Here is a 24,091-nt window from a genome sequence, read left to right on the forward strand (position 1 = left end):
TGGTCTCTCTGGTCAACAGCAGCGATCCTCAACTTTGGGTGTCAGCCTGTGAAGCTGGTGGTGACAAGCAAAAAGCAGAATTTTAAGTTTGGGTTTTTTTTCTTAACCCTTTATGTAACAAATCAGACAGTGCTTTCCTACATTAATTTCGAAGGTGTTTTCTGCCTTTGGAGATAGGAGAAAAAGGAAAGATAATTGAGTAAAACTGGCTGCCAGGGCTTTCACACATGCAAATGACAATTCATTTAAGCCTAGAGGCAAAGTGAATGCAGTCTTTGAAGACTTTTGATCCTATTCCTTGATGAACTTTGAAATCAAATAAGTGGCAAATTTAAATGTTTTCACCTTCTTCGACCCCTGACCAGTATTTTTGAGACCAGATAGAGGTGAATAGACTGATAGGAATTGTCTCCAATTCCTATTGATAATATGCCCCCTTTTCAATACACAGAATAAACAGGCAAACAAAGAGTGGCTTTGAGGTGCAGTATTAGGACATCAAAGAATATAATAATGCAGCCTTTCTACTTTATAGGTCAACCTTATAAATTGATTAAAAATATATAAAAGGACTGTAATCTACGAGTCCACACAATTCTATGTTGCAGTGCCATTTCATCTGACTTTGCCTTTTTCCCTCCATCAAATGACCAGTTTATTACTTACATAGCACAATGGGTCCAAAAGAGCAGGGACAGAGATATTGGGGTCGAGGAAGAGATGCAGCAGTTTCCCTGGGAGGCCAGGCTCCCCAAGATTTTTCCCTTTTGACTCCAATGATGCAGAGCAGTATCTGGACCTAGAGAAATAACTAATGCTCTGTTCTGTATTGTGAACATTATTTTATTTTATTTTTTATTCATTTCTCTCCCCTTCTCCTCACCCCCTTTGTCTGCTCTCTGTGTCCATTTGCTGTGTGTTCTTCTGTGCATTTTTGTGAGCGGCACGGGGAATCTATGTCTCTTTTTTGTTGAGTCAACTTGCTGCATCAGTTCTCCATGTGTGTGGCACCGCTCTGGGCAGGCTGTGATTTTTTTGTGTGGGGCGGCTCTCCTTGAGAGGCACACTCCTTGTGTGTGGGGCTCCCCTACATGGGGAACAAGCCTGCGTGGCATGGCATTCCTTGCGTGCATCAGCACTTCGTGTGGGCCAGCTCACCACATGGTTCAGGAGGCCCTGGGTTTGAACCCTGGACCTCCCATATGGTAGGTGGACACTCTATCAGTTGAGCCAAATCTGCTTCCCTGTATTGTGAACATTTTGATACAACTCATCTTTGCCCATGACTTGGCTCCTTGTATGCCCATTGACTGTGGCCCTAGTTTGCATGCCTGGTATAAATGAAAAATGCCTTAGTTCCTACTTCATATACACAAATCTGACCTTGATCAATGTCAGCAAATCAGGCCTCTGGCAATCACTTTACGATCTTGACTGTCCAGAGTAGCTCATCATCATCTTTAGACAATTGTACCCCAGAATGGCAGGTTGAGTTAATATCAGTGGAGGCTTGTCAGACCTACTTTCCAACAAAAATGACCTAAAGGAGTAGTGTGTACTTTTCTCTGAGAAAGTTTGTCTTCCCCTGAGCAGACTGTAGCCTCCATAAATGTCTTTGAAACAATCATGCAGAGGTTGCTTTTATACAAATGATTGTGACACTGATTATAAGGCTGATTTGAATGGTTATCCTAAAGTGACTCCTCAAACAGAAGGATAAAATGCCACTGCTCTTGAGGTCTTAAAATAAAATCTCTTCTTGCAAAATCCGTAAGAATAGAAAGTTTTGGAATCAGGCCATTGGAGAAGCAGTTAAACCAAATAAAAACAATGTCATCATATCTATTTTTCACTTTTTGACAAAAACTAAAAAATAACATTGAATCATTTAACCATTTTTAGTATCCATCCCACAAAACCCAGCACAACACCGAGTATGTCTTCCCTCCAAAGCATGTTACTCCTGCCCTCTCCATTTCTAAGAGTGATTAGCCTAGTTACCCAGGCTCAAACCCTTGGAGCCAACTTTAACTCAAGCTTCTCTTGATTAATACCCTAGATTCAGTTATACACCAATTTTAGATTTTGTCTCTCAAAGCTGTTATACCAGTAGGTTCTCTGTAGTTCTCTTATTGAGTATTGCCACTTCTCCTTCTGCCTTTGCTAGTCCATCACTCCCACCGTACTCATGGGTTTCTGTGTGGGGCTCTACAAACTATTGTCCCATTCAAGCTTTCCCTTGTGGCCTCATTTCTTTGCCTACCCAGCTATGACTTTGCTGTCAGCCATTTCAGTACTGTATTCAATACTACTGATCACTCACTGTCCAATGCTTCATTTTCTCCTGGTTTTGCAGTCCCATCTCTGGAAATAGCCATTGTCCATTTTATCATCTACTGCTCCCAGGCTAATTAATGCTGCTAGGCAGTGATATACAACAACAGTATTCTAATCAGACCCACTGCTAGTGGAAGACAATTTTAAATTCATTAGACAGAATTTTGGAAACAAAACAGCTGTCCCAAGTACATCTACTAGTCCTGAAAAAACTATGGTTACTATAATTATTGAGAGTTTTCTGTAACCTGTCTTTAACTGGTTTCTTATATGTTAAAAATAATTCTAAAAGATTAAAAAATGGACAATCTGTTACAGCAACAAAATTTTCTTTAGAATTTACATGAGTCTTTTCTGATAGAATGGAGGAATATAATTGAAAACTAGGAAGAAAAATCCAGGCATCAGAACTCATCACCCTAAATTCCCCCTCCCTTCGATTAAGAACAACATACCAGCATGTGTTTTTCAAATTAGGCAGTTCCTATCTTATAAATGGTTTGTAGACAGATGTAGGGTATTTTACTGTTTGAGTCCTGAGTACTCAAGTGGGAAAACTTTGTTTGGATGTCAGTTGTTTGGAATCCAGAAAGCATTTTCCCACAGAAGCAACGTTATAAATGGTGGTTGGGATCCCCCAGGATACCAATAATGTCACTGAAATACTGTATATTTGCAATGGAACAAAAGCAAACATTTTCTGATACTAGTAATTAAATAAAAGCAATAACATTGAATAAAAGAATTTTGTATTTTTTGCTTGAATGGTGGTACTTGAGGAAAAGCAGGTTTAATTATTAGAGGATGAAAAAGTAGATGGAGACTGTGTGAAGTCTCAGAATAGGACTCATGAGCATTTTTAAAGACTTTAAGTGACATATTCTTTATCAAGTCTAACAGACTTTTAAAACTTGTGAATTTTTACTTCCTTTTTTTTTTTTTTTTTTTTGGTTATAGGGGTTTTATAGTGGGACTGCTATACTCTGGTTGAGGTCAGGTTTGGACTAGTGATCAAAGTAAAACAATAGGGGTGGGTGGAAATAGTGTGCTGTGATGCCAGAGGGAAATTTTGAGAAGAGGAGACTTATATACAAATGTGACAGATAAAAAAAATAAATGATATACTTTACCAATCCAGAAGAAGCACCATCAAAAGAAAAGGGATTCTTACATGCCCGGTCAGTTTTCAGGCTATCCTTTTTATACAAATGAGGGAACAGAAAAATTGAAAGATGTTAAAGAGGCTAATTTGAGCCACAGTATAAAGAGATGATATAAAAGAGAGAGTAAACTACAGAACTTGCATGTGTTGAAGGGTGGGGGAGAGAGGGAGGATGATTTACTTGCTTTTTTTTTTCTGTTGTAGATCTTGGAATAGGGGAGGAAGCATTGGGATTGTGCTCACACCATTGGGTATGAAAAGTTGAGTAAGAGATAATAAAATAACTTTGATTTTTGTTGCATATTATAAATTAAGTCCTCCTCTGATGTCCTTGGAGACAATTTAGTAACTATTTACATGATTTTTCAATCATGTTCTATTCAGCTCTGGTATTGACATTGACTTGAATGCAGCGTCAGGCCAACAGGAAACCATGAACTTTATTCATGTTGTGTAGATGTGGTAGATTTCCCAAAATAGCATTAACTGAGCTGTGAGTGATGAAAAGGAAATGAGGAGCTCCTCAGAACACAGTTACCATGAAGGGGAAGAAGAGAAGTGATAGAGGAATGATATTGGGCCACATAGTTCTCTTTGTTCATCAGCTGATGGCCAATAATATATTCAGTAAATGTGTTTGCATACCTCCTATATGTTGGGTACTGTGCTAAGTGCTGTAAATACAGTGAAAAAAATGGCTGGAATACAATGGTAAAAATAATAATGTCTGTCCTTATGCAACTACCACACTGTTTTGATTACTGTGGCTTTATAATAAGTTATAACATCAAGAACTGTGAGTCCTCCAACTTCGTTCTTCTTCCCAAGGTGGTATGGCTTTTTGGGGCACCTTACTGTTCCACATAAATATGATGATTGGCTTTTCTATATCTGCAAGGAAGACTTTGGAAATTTTGATTGGGGTTACATTAAATCTGTAAATCATGTTGGGTAGAATTGCCTCCTTAACAATATTTAGTCTTCTAATCTATGAACACAGAATGTCCTTTCATTTATTTATGTCCTTTTTATTTCTATTTGCAATGTTTTGTAGTTTTCTGTGTGCAGTTCATTTACATATTCGGTTAGATTTATTCCTGCATATTTGATTATTTTAGTTACTATAGTAAATGGAGTTTTCCCCTTGATTTCTTCTTCAGATTGTTCTTTACTAGTATATAGAAATACTACTGATTTTGGGGTGTTGATCTTGTGCCTCGCCATTTTGCTGAATTCCATGATTAGCTCTAGGAACCTTTAGTGGATTTTTCAGGATCTTCTGATATAGGACCATGTCATGTTCAAACAGGGAAATTATCATTTCTTCCTTTCCAATTTGAATTACTTTAATTTCTTTTTCTTGCCTAATTTGCTCATGCTAGAACTTCCAATATAATATTGAATATATATAGTTGAATGAATGAATGAAAATAACACCTTCAAAGAGTTTAGTTATTGTACTTAGTCTCATATAGAATCTCCATATTCTTGAAGGCCATGAAAACTCACTTATACCAGTACAGTGACCACAGGAAGAATGAAAATCATTATGAAAATATGAGGTAATTACCATATGACAAGTATAAACAAAGTGCCAATGGTGGGAGTAGAAAATAAGGAATTAGAGGCAGCAAGTACAGATAGATGGTGTTTTAGTTTGCAAAAGGCTGCCAAGGCAATATACCAGAAATGGTTTGGATTTTACAAAGGGGATTTATTAATTTAAAAGTTTACAGTTCTGAAGTCATGAAAATGTTCAGATCAAGCCTTCATCAAACGAGGCTTTTCTACAAAAAACCCATGGAAGCATCAGCTTCTCTTCCAGGTTTCACTTTTTTAACTTCTGGCTTCTTCTCTACCAGGTTCTGTTGAGTTCAGCTTCTTACTCTCTTTCTCAGCTTCTGTGGGTTATTCTCTGAGCTCCTGGGTCTTTTCTCTCTACCAGTCTCTCTGAACCCCTTCCGTTTACAAAGGACTACAGCAAGGGGAGCAAGTCCCACCTTGGGTCATGCCCCACCAAAGCAATCCAATCAAGCGCCCTTAACTGAAGTGATCCAATCAAAAGGCACCACCCACAACAACAGGTTCACACCCACAGGAGTGGGTTAATTCAAGGAAATAATTTTCTGGATTCCACAAAAGCCTTAAACCACCGTAGATGATTTTTTTAATTCAATTTTTTAAATTATCTTTTTTCAAGGTAATAGATCACACAAAATGTTACATAAAAAAACATAAGAGGGCGGCAGACTTGGCCCAGTGATTAGGGCGTCCATCTACCACATGGGAGGTCCACAGTTCAAACCCTGGGCCTCCTTGACCCATGTGGAGCTGGCCCATGCGCAGTGCTGATGCGCACAAGGAGTGCCATGCCACGCAGGGGTGTCCCCCACGTAGGGGAGCCCCACGCGCAAGGAGTGCGCCCCATTAGGAGAGCCGCCCAGCGTGAAAGTAAGTGCAGCCTGCCTAAGAATAGCGTCGCCCACAGGAAGAGCTGACACAACAAGATGACACAGCAAAAAGAAACACAGAATCCGGTGTAGCTGACAACAACAGAAGCGGACAAAGAAGACACAGCAAACAGAGAACAGACAACTGGGGTGGGGGGGGAGAGAAATAAATAAATAAATCTTTGAAAAAAACATAAGAGGCTCCCATATACCCCACTTCCCCCACCCCATCTTTTTTTAATTGTATTTTTTGAAGATACATAGATCACAAAAAATGTTACATTAAAAACATAAGAGGTTCCCATATACCCCACCTCACTCTTCCCACATCAGCAATCTCCTTCATCATTGAGGCACATTCATTGCATTTGGTGAATACATTTTGGAGCACTGCTGTACCACATGGATTAGTTTCCATCGTAGTTTACACTCTCCCCCAGTACATTCAGTGGGTTATGGCAGGATATATAATGCCGAGCATCTGTCCCTGCAATATCATTTACAAGAACTCCAAATCACAAAAATGCCCCCACACCACATCCCTTCTTCCCTCTCGCTGCCCTCAGCAACTACCATGGACACTTTCTCCACATCAGTGTGACAATTTCTTCCATTACTAGTCACAATAGTTCTGTAGTAGAATACCTGTAAGTTCACTCTAACCCATATTTTATTCCTCAATCCTGTGGACCCTGAGATGGTGATGTCCACTCCACCTCTCTATTGAGAGGGGGCTTAGATCCCACATGGATGATGGATGTAATTCTCCTGCTTGCAGTTGTAGGTACTCTCGGTTCCCTGGTGTGATGGTTGACCATCTTCATTTCCCTGTTAGCTGACCTGGGTAAGTCCAATGAACCAGAGAGTAGGAGTTGCACCTCTTCCACAAGATCATGCAATGATGGATATATGACAAGTTAAATTACACCAAAAACGTATAAAATTCTCAGGCTAAAATGTAAGCCATAATGTAAAACATAAGATAACTAAAGTCTAAAATGTTTTTTCTATAAAAATCGTGTGGGGTAGAGTGTAAACTATAGTCCATGGTTAGTAGCAGTTCTTCAACATGTGTTCACCAATTGTCATAAATGTATACCACACTTAAGAAAAATGTTGGAAATATGGGAAAGTGTGGGAGGGGGAGAGGGACATATGGGAATCCCCTATATTTTGTTGTAACATTTATATAATCTAACGTGTCATTAAGAATAAAAAAATTATTTAAAAATCAAATGGTTTTTTATCTAGGATCAAAATAAATGTATATGCTTCCCAACAAGTTATAAAATAGTTAAAATCTCCTAAAGTTGCATTCCATGTATATATAATCATAATTTCAGTGCTTCTTGAAAAATGAAAGTATTTAAAATTGATTTAATGACAGAATTCTTTAATTTCTAATCATCTTATTTTTTCTTGGAATTTAATTATTTACTTTTCAGTCTTTGTCTTCCCATCTTTTTAACAAAACATCTTCTCATCCATTTAGTTTGTTCCATCTAATTCATGTAATTTTGTTCTCTCTTCTGCTGGTGTACATTTCCTAAGTCATTTGGGGTTGGTAGTACTTAAATTATTTTTGCCTGGTTTTCACTCATACCTATTCTTATAAATTATGTATATCATTTATTTAACAAATATCTTAGCCATGTTCTAGAATTGAAGAGAAGTTTCAGGCATCACAGTGAAAGAGTTTAAAATCATATTATATCAATTTATATAATAAATTATTTGTATAATATTTCTCAGCTGATAGTTTATATATTAATGAACTATTTGTCCAAAAGGCAACTTCTATTCAGAATAACCCCTATATCTTTTCTATTTAGCATACCCAATAAATAGCCAATGATTTTATAGTTTCAGTGAAAAAAATTAAGTTTCAACTTCCTCATGAACCCTGACTACTTAGTCTATAAATGTGAATGGTGAAATAAATGGTTTACATGATGATTTTCTAGTTACTTCATTAAGTCCCTGGTACATTTTGTATAAACAAAAGTGATGAACATTAGGTGCATTGGTTACCTCAGCTAGATCAGATCAGGATCATCAGTGATAAGACACATTGATAGTGTGTACTCTTGATGTTATAATAGTAACATTTTACCTGTATGATCTTCCTCCCCAAAACACATAATTCCAGTCTAATCATGAGGGAACACATCAGACAAACCCAAATTGAGGGACATTCTACAAAATATTTTACCATTAATCCTCAGTTGTCAATGTCTTCAAAAACAGGGAAAGTCTGATAAATTCTCACAGTCTAGAGAAACCCAAGAGACATGATGATAAAATGTAATGTGGTGACCTGGATGAGATCCTGGGCTGGAAAAAGGACATTAGGTAAAAGCTAACAAAATCTAAATAAAGTATGGACTTTGGTTAATGGTACAGTAGCAATGTTGGTTCATTAGTTGTGACAAATGTCCCATACTAATGTAAGATATTATCAGTAGGGGAAACTGGGCATGGGATATATGAGAACTCTCTGTACTATCTTTTTTTTAATATACTTATAATTTTTTTAAGATGCTTAGATTATCTAAATGTTACATAAAAAATGTAGGGGATTCCCATTTGTACCACTTCCTAAGCCCTTCCCACATTTTCCCACATTAACAACATCCTTCATTACTGTCGTACATTTGGTACAATTGATGAATATATAATGGAGCATTGCCACTAAGTGTGGATTGTAGTTTACATTATAGTTTAAACTCTCTCCCACACAATTCTGTAAGTTATGACAAGATATATAATGGTCTATATCTGTCATTGCAATGTCATTCAGGACAATTCCAATTTTCTATAAGTCTAAAACTATTCTGAAATAGAATATTATTTTTTTAAAATTAAGTGTTTTGGAAGAACTGACATATATGTAGTTGGAATTCTTAAAATCAACAGAAGTTTCCTGAAAATATAAAATAATATAAAAATGTTTCTTTTAAACTTGATATAGAATAGATAACTACCAAGGTTACTATATCTAGCTTTATATTTTTGAAATAACAAAATATGCATGAACAATTTGATATTTGCTGATGTACTGATTATCCTTTATCACTATTTCAAGTTATAGAAAATATGAAAATAATAGAAAATGACTAAAACATTAAAGTCCCAGACATAATCACATAGATGAAGGCAATTTATACAAACAGTAGTCTCTTATATATCCTGAGGGAAAGCACTATCTAAATGAGATAATTGCTTTACACTTCATGGAGATGCCCTGCAAATAAAATACTTGTAATAGCAAGGAATTCAAGAAGTTTACTAGATGAGGATTTAGAGGAAAATGTAGCTAAGTGAATCATAAAGACTCTAAGTTTTAAAATGTTTCAATGGAAACTCAGGCTCACCTATTACAATATGTGGCATTTTATGGACAAAGACAAAATAGATCTCCCTGACAACTTAATACCATTTTTCACCTTGAATACTCAATGTGAAATTTTCTATGAATAAGAACCCCAGTTACCAAGCATTTAAATGTATTATTGGCCATATTAGTACTTCTCGCTCTTTGAAATGAAAATATTATGTATCAGTTTTTAATTTTTTAAAAAAATAAAGCTCTAATATTCTGATCTTAACACATTGTAGCTATATAAATTTTATACTCAACATTTTGATCAGTTATTTTAAAATAGTATATTGTGAAATTAGAGCAGATATCCTAATGATAAATAGCCAATTCATACCTGTACAAGAGTACATTAATTTACCAATGTCTTCAAATATTCCACACTAGAAATACCTGATTGTAGAATTTCTGCACTGGATCTTTTACCTTTGCTTTTTCTGGCATTTGGCTTCACACTCTGCCCCCAAATAAATCTAATAACTCACTTAACACTCTTTCCAAGTACCTATTTAAATAGTGGATTGAGAGTCATATAGCCTATGACCTCATAAAACACTGTTGTGATCAGATTGAGTGGGATCCAATAATACAGACCTGCATTATACAAAATTACACACAAGTGATGACTCCAAAAAAGCTTTTATTTACCACTGAATTAAAAGCAAACTTCTACGCTAGGTGCTGTCAATGTTGAAAAATAAAGCTGAATAAAACCATGATTCAAGTCTTCCCGGAGCATACAATTCATTGGAGGATAAAATTATATATTCAAATTATTTTAATATTGCACATATCCATAATTCTATAATATATGTAAAACTAATTATCTGGGGAAGTATGGAAAAGGATTGAATTTTACTAGGAGCATCTCAGAAGGGTTCATGGCAGAAAAGCTTTTGAACTGCATCCTATATTAAAAGGTTAAATTTCAACAGGTAGAAATGGAATAGGAGGATCAGGAAGTAAGGGTAGTAGGGAAGGCATTATAGACAGGGGGTGCCTGAAGACAAAAAAAGTGTAGAGTATATATAAGTACTACAGTGCAGCTAGAGAAGTAAGCTTATTGAATACCAAATGTATGACTGGGGAGTTTGGCCATCATTCTGAATGAAGTGGGACATCATTAAAGGTGTTGTTTTTTTTTATTTTGTTTTGTTTTTTGAGCCGTAGAATTTCAGTATCACACCTGATATTTGAGTGACCTATTGGGCAACCATATGAAGGATGGATTGGACCAGACAAAGACAACTTTGGTGATGTTTTATATTAAGGCTCAACTATATATATAGATTTGTTAGCTTAATTTTAGTTGGTTAGTAGATGTGATAAACAGCTTTTAAGGTGGTCCCTAATGATTCCTGCCAATTGTGTAGTCCTCTCCTTTTGAGGGTGGGTCAGGCCTAGTGATGCACTTCTAAAGTCAGAATACAGAAAAAACTGATTGGCTATCACTTCTGAGATTAGGTTATGAAAGGACTGTGGTTTAGGTCTTGTGTACTTTCTCTCTGGTTCTCTTGTGGACCACCATTTGCCATGTTGTGAGGACACTTAGGCAGTCTCTGGTAAGGCCCACACAGCCAGGAAATGGGGGCTGCCAGTAACTATGTGAGTGAGCTTGGAAGCAGATCCTAACACCATCACCCACACTTTCCACCCCAGTTGAGCCTTCAGATGAGATCAAAGCCCTAGCCAATAACTTGACTGTAACCTCATGAGAGACTTTGAGACAAAGGCATTACCTAAGCCACCCCCCAATTCCTGACACAGAAACTCCAAGATAATAAATGTTTGTTGTTTTAAGCCACCAAGTTTTAGGGTAATGTGTTAGTCAGCAATAAGTAACTAATACAGTGAGTCAAATCTAATATCTAGACTGGCTTATTTTGTGCTAAGTTGTCAAATATTTCATTTCTGTTATGTTTATACAATATGGCTTAAAGATTACTGGATTATTACTAAAATCCAGAATTTTCCCCATGTGCTTTATATAATCTTGAATACTCTGTTGCCAAAGCTGTTTTTCATTAGTAATAATTCTAATTGTTTGGACTCTGTGTCAAATGCTCATTCACAAATACCTTAACATTTACAGTTTGTATTAGTTGTCCAAAGAGGTACTGATACAAAGTACCAGAAATCTGTTGGATTTTTTAAAGGGTATTTATTTGGGGTAAAACCTTACAGTTACAAGGCCCTAAAGAGTCCAACTTAAGGTTGATTTCTCACCAAAGTCATTTGCCTAGTGTTGAAGCAAGATGGCGGATGATCTTTCCTTGTCTCTCCTACCTTCTAACCCTTAAGACTGTGCTCAAGTTTCTTTCAATCTCAGCTGTAGGCTGGCATAGGTCTTGTCTTCCAGGGCTTCTTAGTTGCTATGGTCTCTTCACAAGGTCAGCTGTAAACTATCGGATGAATGGCTCATCTCTTCCCAGAGCTACAGGATCAAAACTGACAAAGTTCTCTCTTCTTCTGTGTGTCTTCTTGAGTGAGTGCCTGTTTATATCAGCCCACCAAGGAGGCAGTGACTTAACCTGAGTTACACCCTACTGACTTGGTCAAATCAAAACCCTAATCTTAACATGTTTTAATCAAAGACATCTCAGCTGAATCTAATACAATCAAAAGGGAGCATGCCCAGAGGAACAGACCAGTTTACAAATACAATCTCTCTTTTTCGAGTTAAATAATCTCAAACTGCTAAACAGTTTTTAGAGAAAAGGAAGATATAGGATTTTATATTTAAAAGAAACCTTAGAAACCTACTTTGAAATTTGGATATTTCTTATTCTAATTATATATTTCCTGTTCATCTCTTTAGGAAAGCAAATTTTTAAAAGTTTTCAGAGTACCATAGTTAGAGAACACTAACATTAAGGATTCTCTGCAGCTTTGATAATGAAAAAAACTACTAGAAAATAATTTAAAAAGTTGCTAATCAGTTCATTTATTGTCTGTCTGCTGTGCATTATACTGAAGCAAATTGAAAAGGATGCTGTACTAACCAAAAGCTCCCTCTCAAATAAAGTCAAATTTGAAGATAAACTAAACCGACTTTTCCTTTGTTGTTGCTTTCAATCTAAGTAGCTCCAACTCTAAAATAGTGAGTAAAGAAAGTTGCTCCATACAAAGATTTAAGCCACCACTAAGATTCTGCATATACAGTCCCTTTGTACTATCCAGGTTAATTTGAGCTATATTTAATCAGTCTGCCTTTACTTTTGTTATTGTTGTTTGCCCTTATATCCCACACATCACTTTCATTCTTAAATTGCTAAATATCCTAAGAAAGAAGAGAGAGAAACATAAAACACCTTGCTCCCTGCAATAAGACAATTGATTTTGTATCCCAATCAAAAGGATTAAATAGATTTATATATATGGGCTACGAAAATAAGCTAAAAATGGACAAAAATATTTGTGAGCGGCCAGAATTATTCCAGTCCCTACTACCTTGTATGGTGCCTTTGCTAAAATAATGACCATGAGGCATTGTTACCTGAAAAAAAAATGTAGTCAGATTTTCATTTTTGTTCAGAGTAAATCTCCCAGAGAGATCTCTGCAGAAGGTCAAGTTTCTCTAAAAGATAAAAGGAGTGACTAAATCCTGACATAAAACAATATAGTCCTTCCTCTCCTTTCCTATTACCTTTCCTATTACTGACCTTCAAATGTATTAGGATTTTTAAAATTTGCACACTCGAAATTGAAATTCACTTGAGTTTGATTAGATTGAGCCAGATACCAGCCCATGTCATTTTCTGAAACCAGAATAATTTAGATTAAAACAATGGCATAAGAAGAATTAACAGGTGATCTGGCAATTGCAGTAAGTTTCCCTTGGAATGGACAATGTATATGATACTTTCTTTTGACAGGTTACTTTAGTTACTTATACATTTAATTTGGCACTCAATTTTTTAAAAATCCAGAAATCCTTGACTTTGTATATATACAATGGATATGAATCCAAAATCTGCAAACTCAGGTACATAAGATATGTAATTTTCTTTATTTTTTTAAGTGAACTTAATTCTCTTTTGAGACCCTATCCTATTACATGGTACCATGGAAGATGAGAAAAAAAATACATGAACTTATACTTAAGATACTATCTCCACCACATATAAGTATAAAATATCCATTCATTAAGAAATGTATTACATTTATTCCATTATAGATTATTTGGGATTGTGCTGGATGTACATATGAAGAAAATGAGGGAAGAAATATGCAATTGACCCATGATTATACATCTGTTCTAATAGTGGAAGATCCCTAAAGACAATGCTTATTTCTATACTTGTCATATTCAATATACTATTGGCATTAAAGTGGCTCAGTTTGGTTTCCAGAAGAGAAATATATGAATTGAAACAGATCACTGTTAGTATCTGAGTAAAAAAATCTTTATATATTTTTAAGGCTTATGTAACAGACACAGTTTCCTATTGTTTTGTTTATCTTTCTCCTATTTCCCACTCCTACTTTTAGATGTGTATGTGCTTGTGTGTGTGTAATTAAACAAAGAAGAGTTCTAGGAAGCTGGAAGTGTCAATTAGAAATGGAGACCTTCTCAGCAGTTGAGATAAGATGTCGTATCCTTTACCCTTGTACAAATATGCAAATAAGATTTGAATAGTTTTTAATTAATTTGCAATATCTGCATTAGAATTTTCTGATAATTAGATATTTGTGAGATTAAGTGAGGTAATAGTTAACTTCAGAATGGTTTAGTGGCCTTATTTTAAATCATATGTTGTTGTACATGTTATTTTTTAAAAATCCGGTTGTAAATTTTAAATATATAGGAAATCTTAAATAATTTAATACCCCTGAGTTATGAATAGAGTATTGGTCATCATTATGCAACTGATTAGAAGATATAAAATACAAGTCAATTATGTATAAAATGGGAGGTCCTGTAAAATGTGAAAGCTGTGAAGGCAAGTGCTCAACAAATAATAATCAGGCTAGAAAGATAGTCTAGAAGCAAAACAGTATTTTAGCAGCCATGTTGGAAACTATCTCCAGAAGTGATGTTGTGTATGCCCTTCACTGCTTTTGCTAAGCATCAGTTATATGTATTTAAAATTTTGCATTTATAATAATTCTGTAACTTTTCTGAAAGGTGATCATACAAATATACTGAATGTACTAGAGAGGATATGTCCATATATCTGTCTTGAGCTATCAGGCCAAAGAGGAGGGACTGAGGTTTAAGGGAAGGAACGAGGGAAGGAGGTACAGAAACAGAGAACAGGGAAATAAGAAAACTACCTTTTACTTACAGGCATAGTAAAAATTGCCCATTCCTTATGGGTAACCTAACTTCCCAACTGACCATGATATTTTATCTCAAATATTAAGTGTCAAACTATAGTTCTGTATCTGAAGCAAAGGAAATAATTAAGAAAAATAGAGGTAAGAAGGTAAAGTAAAGGAAAAGAGTTAATTATGTTTAGCGATGGTTCCAGTCCAGTTAGATTCACACTAGGGTGTTAAGCACTTTTTTCAAATGGCATTTGAACTTAGCACTTTAAGAAATGTAGTGAAATGAGATTTATAAATGCTAGAGGAATCATTATAAGGTTACAGAGTAGTACTGTAATATCATAGCTGAGGCTGGAGAAAGAGAAGGCAAATTCATATCACAGAGGACAGTGAACTCTCACCCTCTTAAGTCATCTTTTCAGTCCACATTGCCTGCATATCACATGCAATATGAAAAGTAGAGCAGATTATTGAAGTACTCAAGAAGATAAAAGGATCCAACATAATTATTTTGCAAATATACCCAATCCTGCCAAATTCTGAGTGAATGCAAATATTTCTAGATTGCTATGCCATTATACACTTCAGGTGGGAAGGGTGATGGAAGGCTCAGAATGATGGTTCCCTTTTCTGATGTACATTCATGCTTGTGTGTGGGATGTGTGTGCATGCATTGGGAAGATAGCTCAGTTTTTATCGTACGTTTTGCACATAGGCGTACTTGGAAGCACAGTATGGACTAAAATGACTTCACGAAATCAGCAGAGAGCTGATTCAAAATGTTTTCTTTATTTGATAGGCATGAAATTAAGCAGATTGCTTGGCATCTTGGAGCTACAGCTGCCACAGCTTTACTGATTTTTAAAACAGCCATGTTTTAACCAGTTATGCCAACCTCCCATTCAGAACATCCTCAGTAAATCTCTCAGACCCCAAGTAGAGGGATGGGTAAGCTGAACCTAGCTGAGGTTTATATGAAAATTTAAATAATAATGGGGGTAGAAACCCAGAATATTAGACTAGTGTTTGTTAGGAGAACTGAAATATGTTTTGTATATCTTACTTGCATTATAATAATTAAATGTAGGCATGGGTTTGATAGTTTAATTCCAAAATTCTAATTTGGTTCCAAGCCAAAGCACTTCTTTCTGGTTATTTGCTCAAAAATGGTGATCCTCTATTACCTTGTAAGTGTGAAGAAAAGGACTACTCAGTTTATCATTCTCTATGGTATTTTATATTCAAAACTGATAGTTTAACTTTTTGCTATTTAACATTAGACACATTCATTGACATCATGACCAAGGGAAACATAATCCCCTTACCTAACTGAGCTTTGGGTGATGATTTTATCTTTCTGTATCCTGGAATGCAAGACTCTGTTTGTATTAAACATAAACATATACACTAATCGCAGTGGAAAAGACAAAACCTATATATGTTGGAGAAAATGACAAGGAGGAAACACTTTTAAAAGGCTGAGACGAAGACCAAAGTGAAAAGAGCTAGCAAGATAAAGAAGGAAGAACAAGAGTTTCAGTAAACGGTGGATATTATTAGAAGATATTTCCATTATCTATTGCTGTATAACAAACCACCCAGAATGGAATGGCTTAAAACAATTGTTCATAAATCTGCAGTCTGGGCTGGGCTTAGCTGTGTCACTAGTACAGCCCAGATTAAAGGGGTGCTAAAATAGATTCCACTTCCAAATGGAATATATAAGGGGGAAAAATATCTATTAAAAATTAGCATATTCATGAGTGGAATCATTTTTGATGTCCATCCCCTTGTAGTATTCTTAGTGAAGCATCTGCTTAAAGTGTTTTTAAATGTTTTTCTTTTACCTATTACCTATTTTATTCTCAAGTATCTTGGAAGTAAATAAGAATGGGAAATGTATATATTTTAATCATTCAATAAACTGAGTACTTACTGGCGTCAGGCACTATGATGTATTTATCACTCTCAGAACAGTCAGTAACCTTGGATGTGAAATGATTCTTTGTACCTCTATTAAAATAATTGCAAACTTTTTTGAAGTGCGTAATTGATCTCTGATAGAAGATATTTCATAATATTATTATTCATAAAAAACATAAGTGCCCTTCACCATCAAACTCCTTCAATTATCACCCTACTGCTGTCCCCAAGTTACAAATACTAGCTCATGAAATTGTACTTAGAAGGGAAAGAGAAAATGGATAAGGATTACATAAATTTCATTCCAACCATGTAAAACATATTATCTTCCTAAGAAACAGAAAGCTAGTAGAATATTAAATCAATAATATAAATATTTAAAAACATTATTTCATGTGATATATTAACCATTACGTAGAATGCCTAAAATAAAATTGATGTTATTGTAGGGAAAGATGCTGGACATTATATATGCTACCATACCCACTGAATGTACTGGGAGAGAGTGTAAACTATAATGTAAACTATAATCCATGCAGTACAGCAGTGCTCCAAAATGTTTTCACCAAATGCAATGAATGTGCTATGCTGATGAAAGAGGTTGTTGATGTTGGAAAAGTGGGGTGATGGGCTGTGGGGTAAGTGGGAACCTTTTATATTTTTTAATGTAATATTTTTTGTGATCTGTGTATCTTTAAAAGAAAATTTTATAAATTTTTTAAATGAAAAATAAATAAATAAAATGACACTGGAAAATATGTCAGTGAAAACAAAGCAGAATAAGACAGAATCTGGCACAAGATAATCTTTAAATTAAAAAAGCATTCTCAAATGCAAAAATAAAAAATAAAGTGCGTACCTTCATTGTTAAAAAAATGATTCAATTGCCATTACAGAAAAAAAATGAGATTTATAAATACATCACTACTACCATTTTTCAGTTTGTTGTAGAGTGTTCCTGTAAGAAGAGAGGAGGTCAGAAATAAAATCAACACAAAAGACTCAACCAGCAAGATGGTGGCAGAGTAAGGAGCTCGTAGACTCACCTCATGCTTCAGGGTAGTTAATAATCACGAAAGAGCTATCTAAAGCACTTCTTTGGGGGCCACAGGAGACCAGAAGAGCATCCCGCAACTTCCTTGAATAGGAGACTGCCCATCTACAGAGAAGATTCATAAGTAGAGCACTTCTTGCCAAGGAGGCTGGTACCCATCCTCCACTGGCAGCAAAAGCTACCTAGGAAGCTATTCTGTAGTTGGAATTGGAAAAAGGGAAGATAAAAAGGCTGTTGGGCACCAACTTCAGCTACTGATTAGTAAATTCGTCAGGCTAAAGTATGTACTAAGAACAGCTGAAGCTTGAACTTGTCCAAGTCAGAAAGAGGCCAATAGCCACTATTTTGACTCTGCCCCAAGCATGAGGGGAAGCAGAGCTGATTGAAAATCGCAGTGATGATAGGGACTGGCTTCTTTCCACCAAGATGAGATTGCAGCCCTCATCTAGGCTTCAGCATCATTTCTGGCAGGAAGGTAGCTGGTGGGACCTGCACCAGCCTCTCCAGGTAACTGCAGGTACATATGGTAGCTGCATATGTAACTATGTAACTGCAGGTAACTGCAGGTACACAGACTGAATAGACAGAAGTCTATCAGGGCATCTGTAGTCATTTTGGACCAACACAGTATAGATTGCTGCCCACACCTTCAGCTCCATCCCCACCCCAGGCAGGGGAGGAGGGGATGTGAAGCTTTACCAGTCTCTCTGGGCAACTACAGTCTAGGCCTTCATGACTTGGATTATTAAACATTACTGTGGCTCTTTCCCTACTCCTGGCAAAGGAGAAAAGTGAGAAAAGATCCATGGGTCCCTGGAGCAATGTGGGCAGCTTGAGCCTCCACAGCTTGCAGCACCAACAACATTTTTGGCTCCTACTACACAACCAGAAAGGAAGAAAGGGCAAGAAAGCCCTAATCTAAAGAAATGAACTGCACCCAGAATAAATATATCTAGTAAGCCAGATTCCAAAACACTGAGAAAAATTTTCAATCCATACCAAGAAATGGAAAGATATGGCCCAGTTAAAGGAACAAAATAAACCTTCAGATGACATAAAGGAGTTGAGAAAACTAATCATAGATGTTTAAGCAAATGTCGTTAATAAATTCAATGTGATGGCTAAAGAGATTAAGGCTATTAAGAAGACACTTGGTGAGCACAAAGAAGAGACTGAAAGCTTACATAAAAAACAAATCTAATGGGAATGAAAGATACAATAAATGAAATTAAAAATACACTGGAATTGGGGGGTACAGCCAAGATGGCATCAGAGTAAGGAGCTCCTGGAGTCAGCTCTTAACAGTTGGTGGTCACCCGGAGCTACCTAAAGCACCTATTGGAGGACCCAGGAGACCAGAGGAATATCCTGCAACATTCTTGACAGTGTGGAAGGAGGAGACTACCTATCTGCACAGAGGAATTGTGAGTAGAGCCCTCCATGCCACGGAGGTCAGTGCCGGTGGCATGCAAGCTGCCTCGGGAGCTATTCCGTGGTTGGAGTTGAATTTCCATCTCCACCAATAAAAACGGGAGGAAAACATAGTGTGGCACCGACTTCAGCTACTGATTAGTGGATTCTATGGGCTGAAGTAGAATCCTAGCGACAACTAAACTTTGAGCCTGTCTAGATCAGAGGGGAGTGGGTGGCTGCCATTCCGACTCCACCCCAGGCACAAGGGGAAGTGTCGCTGACTGAAAATCACAGTGCTTGTAAGGACCGGCTTCCTTCTACCCAGATTGGATTGCAGATCTACCCTAAACCCCAGTCCCACCTCTGGCAGGGAGGAAGCAGGAGGTACTTGCACCACCTCTCTGGGAAGCTGCAAACCACACTGCAGAGGCTCGTGCCCATCCTACTCTAGGGGTGCAAGCCACCTCAGGAGCTATTCCATGGCTGGAGTTAAAAGCTCCTTTTCCTATAAATGGTGAAGGAAGAGACATATGTCCACTGACATCTACTATTGAGTATTAGACTCGACTGGCTAAAGTATACTCCTTCAACCAGCTAGGATGTGAATCTGTCCAAATGGTAAAGAGTCCAGTAGCTTCCATCTCGACTCCACCCCCGGCATGAGGGGGAGCCTGGCTGACTGAAATCCAGTGAAGTTAGGGATGGGCTTCTTTCCACCAAGATTGGACTGAAGCCCTAGCCTAGGAGATCCAGCCCCCTCATTCCAGGAGCAAGGTAGCTGACAGGACCTGCACCAGGCTCTCCAGGGAAGTGAAAGTGCTCTCCGCTGGCAGAGGCTGAATAGTCAGACACCTGGGGTTCCATGCCTGCATCTCAAGAGAATAAGAGAGGAGATGGGTATCCTTGGCCTCTCTGGGCAGTGGCAGGAGTTTTCAGCCCACAGATTTCTTGAGTGCCTTTGAGCCCATCTCCACCTCTGTCCCCCAACAGGATAGGCTGGTATTGCCTCAACCTCTCAGGACAATAGTTTTGGGCTGCACAAGTCTGACTGTTGGGCACCTGTGGCTCCACCTCCATCCCCAATAGGACAAGAGATGGACTGTGTTTGCCCAGCCTCGTTGGGTAACTGCTGGTGTTTTTGGCCAACACAGCCTGGTCTGGTGGGTACTTGTGGACCCATCCTCACCTCCCAATAAAAAAGAAGGGGGCTGGTCTTTCCACAGCCTTTTTGGGCAACAGCAGACCATTGGCTTGCATGGACTGGACTATCGGATGCCTATGAATCCACCCCAACCCCCAATAGGATAGGAGGAGTCTGGTGTCTCCATAGCCTCTTTGGACAACTGTGGGTACTTTCAGCCTACAGGACTGAACTGTTGAGCATTTGTGATTCTGTTGCCACCCCCCAAATGGCAGAAGGGACAGCACTCCCTAAGCCTCTCAGGGCAACTGCAGGCATATTTGGCCCATAGAGATTAGATTGTTGGGCACTCCAGAGGGTCGATTCCCACTCCCAGTAGGGAGAGGGTCTGGTGATACATCAGTTTACCTGAACAACTGTGGTCATTTTGGACCCACACAGCATAGATTGCTGACCAAAACTATAGTCTCCATCCCTGCCTAAGGTAGGGGAGCAAGGGGTGTGAAGTTTTATCAGTGTATCTGGGTGACTACAGACAGTCTTATGCCCAACTGGGATTATTATACATGGCTACAGCTCTGTGCCTACACCTGACAGAGGAGAAAGGTGGGAGAAACTTCATCAATTCCTGGGGCAACATGGGTAGCTTCAGCCTCCATAGCTTACAGCACCAACTAGATCCTTGGCTCCTACTACACAACCAGCAAGGGAGAAAAGATAAGAAAGTCCTAAACTAAAGGGAGAAACTGCACCCAGAATAAGTACATCTAGTAAGCCAGATGCAGAAACACCAAAAAAAAATTACAACCCATGCCAAGAAACAGGAAGAGATGACCCAATTAAAGGAATAAGATAAACCTGCAGATGAAATAAAGAAGTTGAGCCAACTAATCTTAGATGTTCAAACAGATCTTAATTAATTCAATGAGATGGCTAAAGAGATTAAGGATATTAAGAAGACATTGGATGAGCACAAAGAAGAATTTGAAAGCATACATAGAAAAATAACAGGCCTTATGGGAATGAAAAGTGCAGTAAATGAAATTAAAAATACACTGGAGGCATATAACAGCAGATTTGAGGAGGCAGAAGAAAGGATCGGCGAGCTTGATGACATGGACTCCAAAAGTGAACAAACAAAAGAGCAGATGAAGAAAAGAGTGGAAAAAATTGAACAGGGTCTCAGGGAAATAAATGAGAGCAAGAGACATGCAAACAGGTGGTGGACTTGGCCCAGTGGTGAGGGCATCTGTTTACCACATGGAAGGTCAAACCCCGGGCCTCCTTGATCTGTGTGGAGCTGGCCCATGTGCAGTGCTGATATGCTCAAGGAGTGCCCTGCCAGGCAGGGTTGGCCCCTACATAGGGGATCGCCATGCGCAAGGAGTGCGCCCCATAAGGAGAGCTACCCAGCACGAAGGAAAATGCAGCCAGCCCGGGAATGGTGCAGCATACACAGAGAGCTGACACAACAAAAAGAAACACAGATTCCGGTGTGGCTGACAACAACAGAAGCAGACAAAGAACACGTAGCAAATAGACACAGAGAACAGACAACCGGGGTGGGGGGGGAGATAAATAAATGAATAAATCTTAAAAAAAGAGAGAGATGTGCAAACATACATGTCATGGGTTTCTCAGAAGTAGAAGAGAAGGGAAAAGGGGCAGAAAGAATATTTGAAGAAATAATGGTGGAAAATATCCCAGCCCTGTTGAAGACATTGATAATCAATGTCCAAGAAACACAACGTACTCCCATCCAAATAAATCTAAATAGACCAACTCCAAGACACATACTAATCAGAATGTCAAATGCCAGAGACAAAGAGAGAATTCTGAAAACAGCAAGAGAAAAGAAATGCATAACATATAAGGGATGTCCAATTAGATTAATTGCCGATTTCTCATTAGAAACCATGGAGACAAGAAGGCAATGGTATGATATAGTTAAGATACTGTAGGAGAAAAATTGCCAGCCAAGGATTTTATACCCAGCAAGATTATCTTTGAAAAGTGAGGGTGAGATTAGAATATAGATAAATAGAATATCGAGAAACAGAAATTGAGAGAGTTTATAACAAAAAGACCAGCTTTGCAAGACATACTAACAGGAATGTTATGGCCTGAAAAGAAAACACAGGAGAGAGAGACCTGGAAGAGAGTCTAGAAATGACAACTCTATCAGTAACAGTAACTAAAAGTGTCAAATATAACATGATAGACAAAACTCAAAGACCAAAATGGATGAAATAAGAACTGCCTTTACAGTAATAACATTGAATGTTAATGGATTAAACTCCCCAATCAAAAGACGCAGACTGGCAGAATGGATAAGAAAATATAAGCCACCTATATGTTGTCTGCAAGAGACGCACCTTAGACACAAGGATACCAATAAATTGAAAGTGAAAGGTTGGAGAAAGATATTCCATGCATGCAGTAACCAAAGAAAAGCTGGGTAGCTATACTTATATCAGATGATACAGACTTTAAAAGAAAAACTATTATTAGAAACAAGGAAGGACATTACATATTAATAAAAGGGATGATTCACCAGGAAGAAATAGCAATCATAAATATATATGCACCTCACCAGGATGCCCCAAGATGCATGAGGCAAACACTGGTAAAACTTAAGGGAGAAATAGACATCTCTACACTAATAGTTGGAGACTTCAATACACCACTCTCAGCATTGGATAGAACATCTGGGCAGAAGATCAATAAAGAAACAGAGAGCTTGAATAATATGATAAATAGACTAAACCTAATAGACGTATACAGAACACTGCACCCCAAAACAGCAGGATATACATTATTTTCAAGTGTTCATGGATCTTTCTCCAGAAGAGACCATCTGTTGGGACACAATGCAGATCTCAATAAATTCAATGAAATTTAAATTATACAAAGAACTTTCTCTGATCATAAAGGAATAAAGCTGGACATCAACAAGTGGCAAAGGGAAAATTCACATATATATGATTAAAAAACACACAAATAATCAGTGGGTCAAAGAAGAAATTTCAAGAGAAATCAATAAATATCTTGAGAGGAGTGACAATGAGAATACAACATATCAGAACCTATGGGATGCTACGAAGGCAGTGTTGCGAGGAAATGTTATAGCCCTCAATGCTTACATTAAAAAAGAAGAAAGAGCTAAAATCAATGAACTAACTATACAGCGGAGGAACTAGAAAAGGAATAGCAAACTAATCCCAAAGCAAGTAGAAGGAATGAAATAACAAAGACCAGAGCAGAAATAAATGAATTTGAGAACCAAAAATAGAGAAACTTAACAAAACCAAACGTTGGCTCTTTCACAAAACCTTAGCTAGTCTGACTAAGACCAAAAGAGAGAAGATGCAAATAAATGAAATAAAAAAATGAAAAAGGGAACCTTACTACTGACCCCACAGAAATAAGGGAGATAAGAGGATACTCTGAACAACTTTATGTTAAAAATCTAGACAATATAGATAAAATGGAAAAATTCCTAGAAATGTACAAACAACCTACACTGACACTAGAAGAAATAGAAGACCTCAACAAGCCAATCACAAGTAAAGAAACTGAAACAGTCATCAATCAGCTCCCCAAAATGAAAAGCCCAGGACAAGATGGTTTCACAGGTGAGTTCTACCAAGCATTCAAAGAAGACTTAATACCCATCTTATTCAAGCTCTTCCAAAAAATTTAACAAGAAGGAACACTACCAAACATTCTGTAAAGCCAATATCACCCTAATACCAAAGCTAGATAAAGATATTACCAAAAAAAGAAAATTACAGACCCATTTCTCTAATGAATACAGATGCAAAAATCCTCAATAAAACACTTGCTAATCGAATCCAAGAACACATTAAAAGAATTATCCATCGTGATCAAGTGGCATTCAAGGCTGTTCAACACAAAAAAAAATCTGCATAATACACCACATTAGAAAATCAAAGAAGAA

At 37.4% G+C, this 24,091-nt stretch overlaps 1 protein-coding gene across 3 annotated transcripts in view; it reads left to right on the forward strand.

Annotated features, from left to right (window-relative positions):
* The window catches only part of DIAPH2 (diaphanous related formin 2), a 1,008,307-nt gene that overhangs the window by 913,030 nt on the left and 71,186 nt on the right, over positions 1–24,091 (forward strand). The window contains exon 28 of one of the 3 annotated variants that reach the window (XM_071212997.1): positions 17,464–17,975. The exons of the other annotated variants lie outside the window; for them this stretch is intronic. Within the exon in view, the coding sequence (XP_071069098.1) occupies positions 17,464–17,486 (23 nt within the window). The 3' untranslated portion in view covers positions 17,487–17,975. Of the gene's footprint in view, positions 1–17,463; positions 17,976–24,091 lie in introns of those variants that run through there. 3 annotated transcript variants of the gene reach the window in all.

This window comes from Dasypus novemcinctus, chromosome X (assembly GCF_030445035.2).
Source record: "Dasypus novemcinctus isolate mDasNov1 chromosome X, mDasNov1.1.hap2, whole genome shotgun sequence".
NCBI classification, from domain to species: Eukaryota; Metazoa; Chordata; class Mammalia; order Cingulata; family Dasypodidae; genus Dasypus; species Dasypus novemcinctus.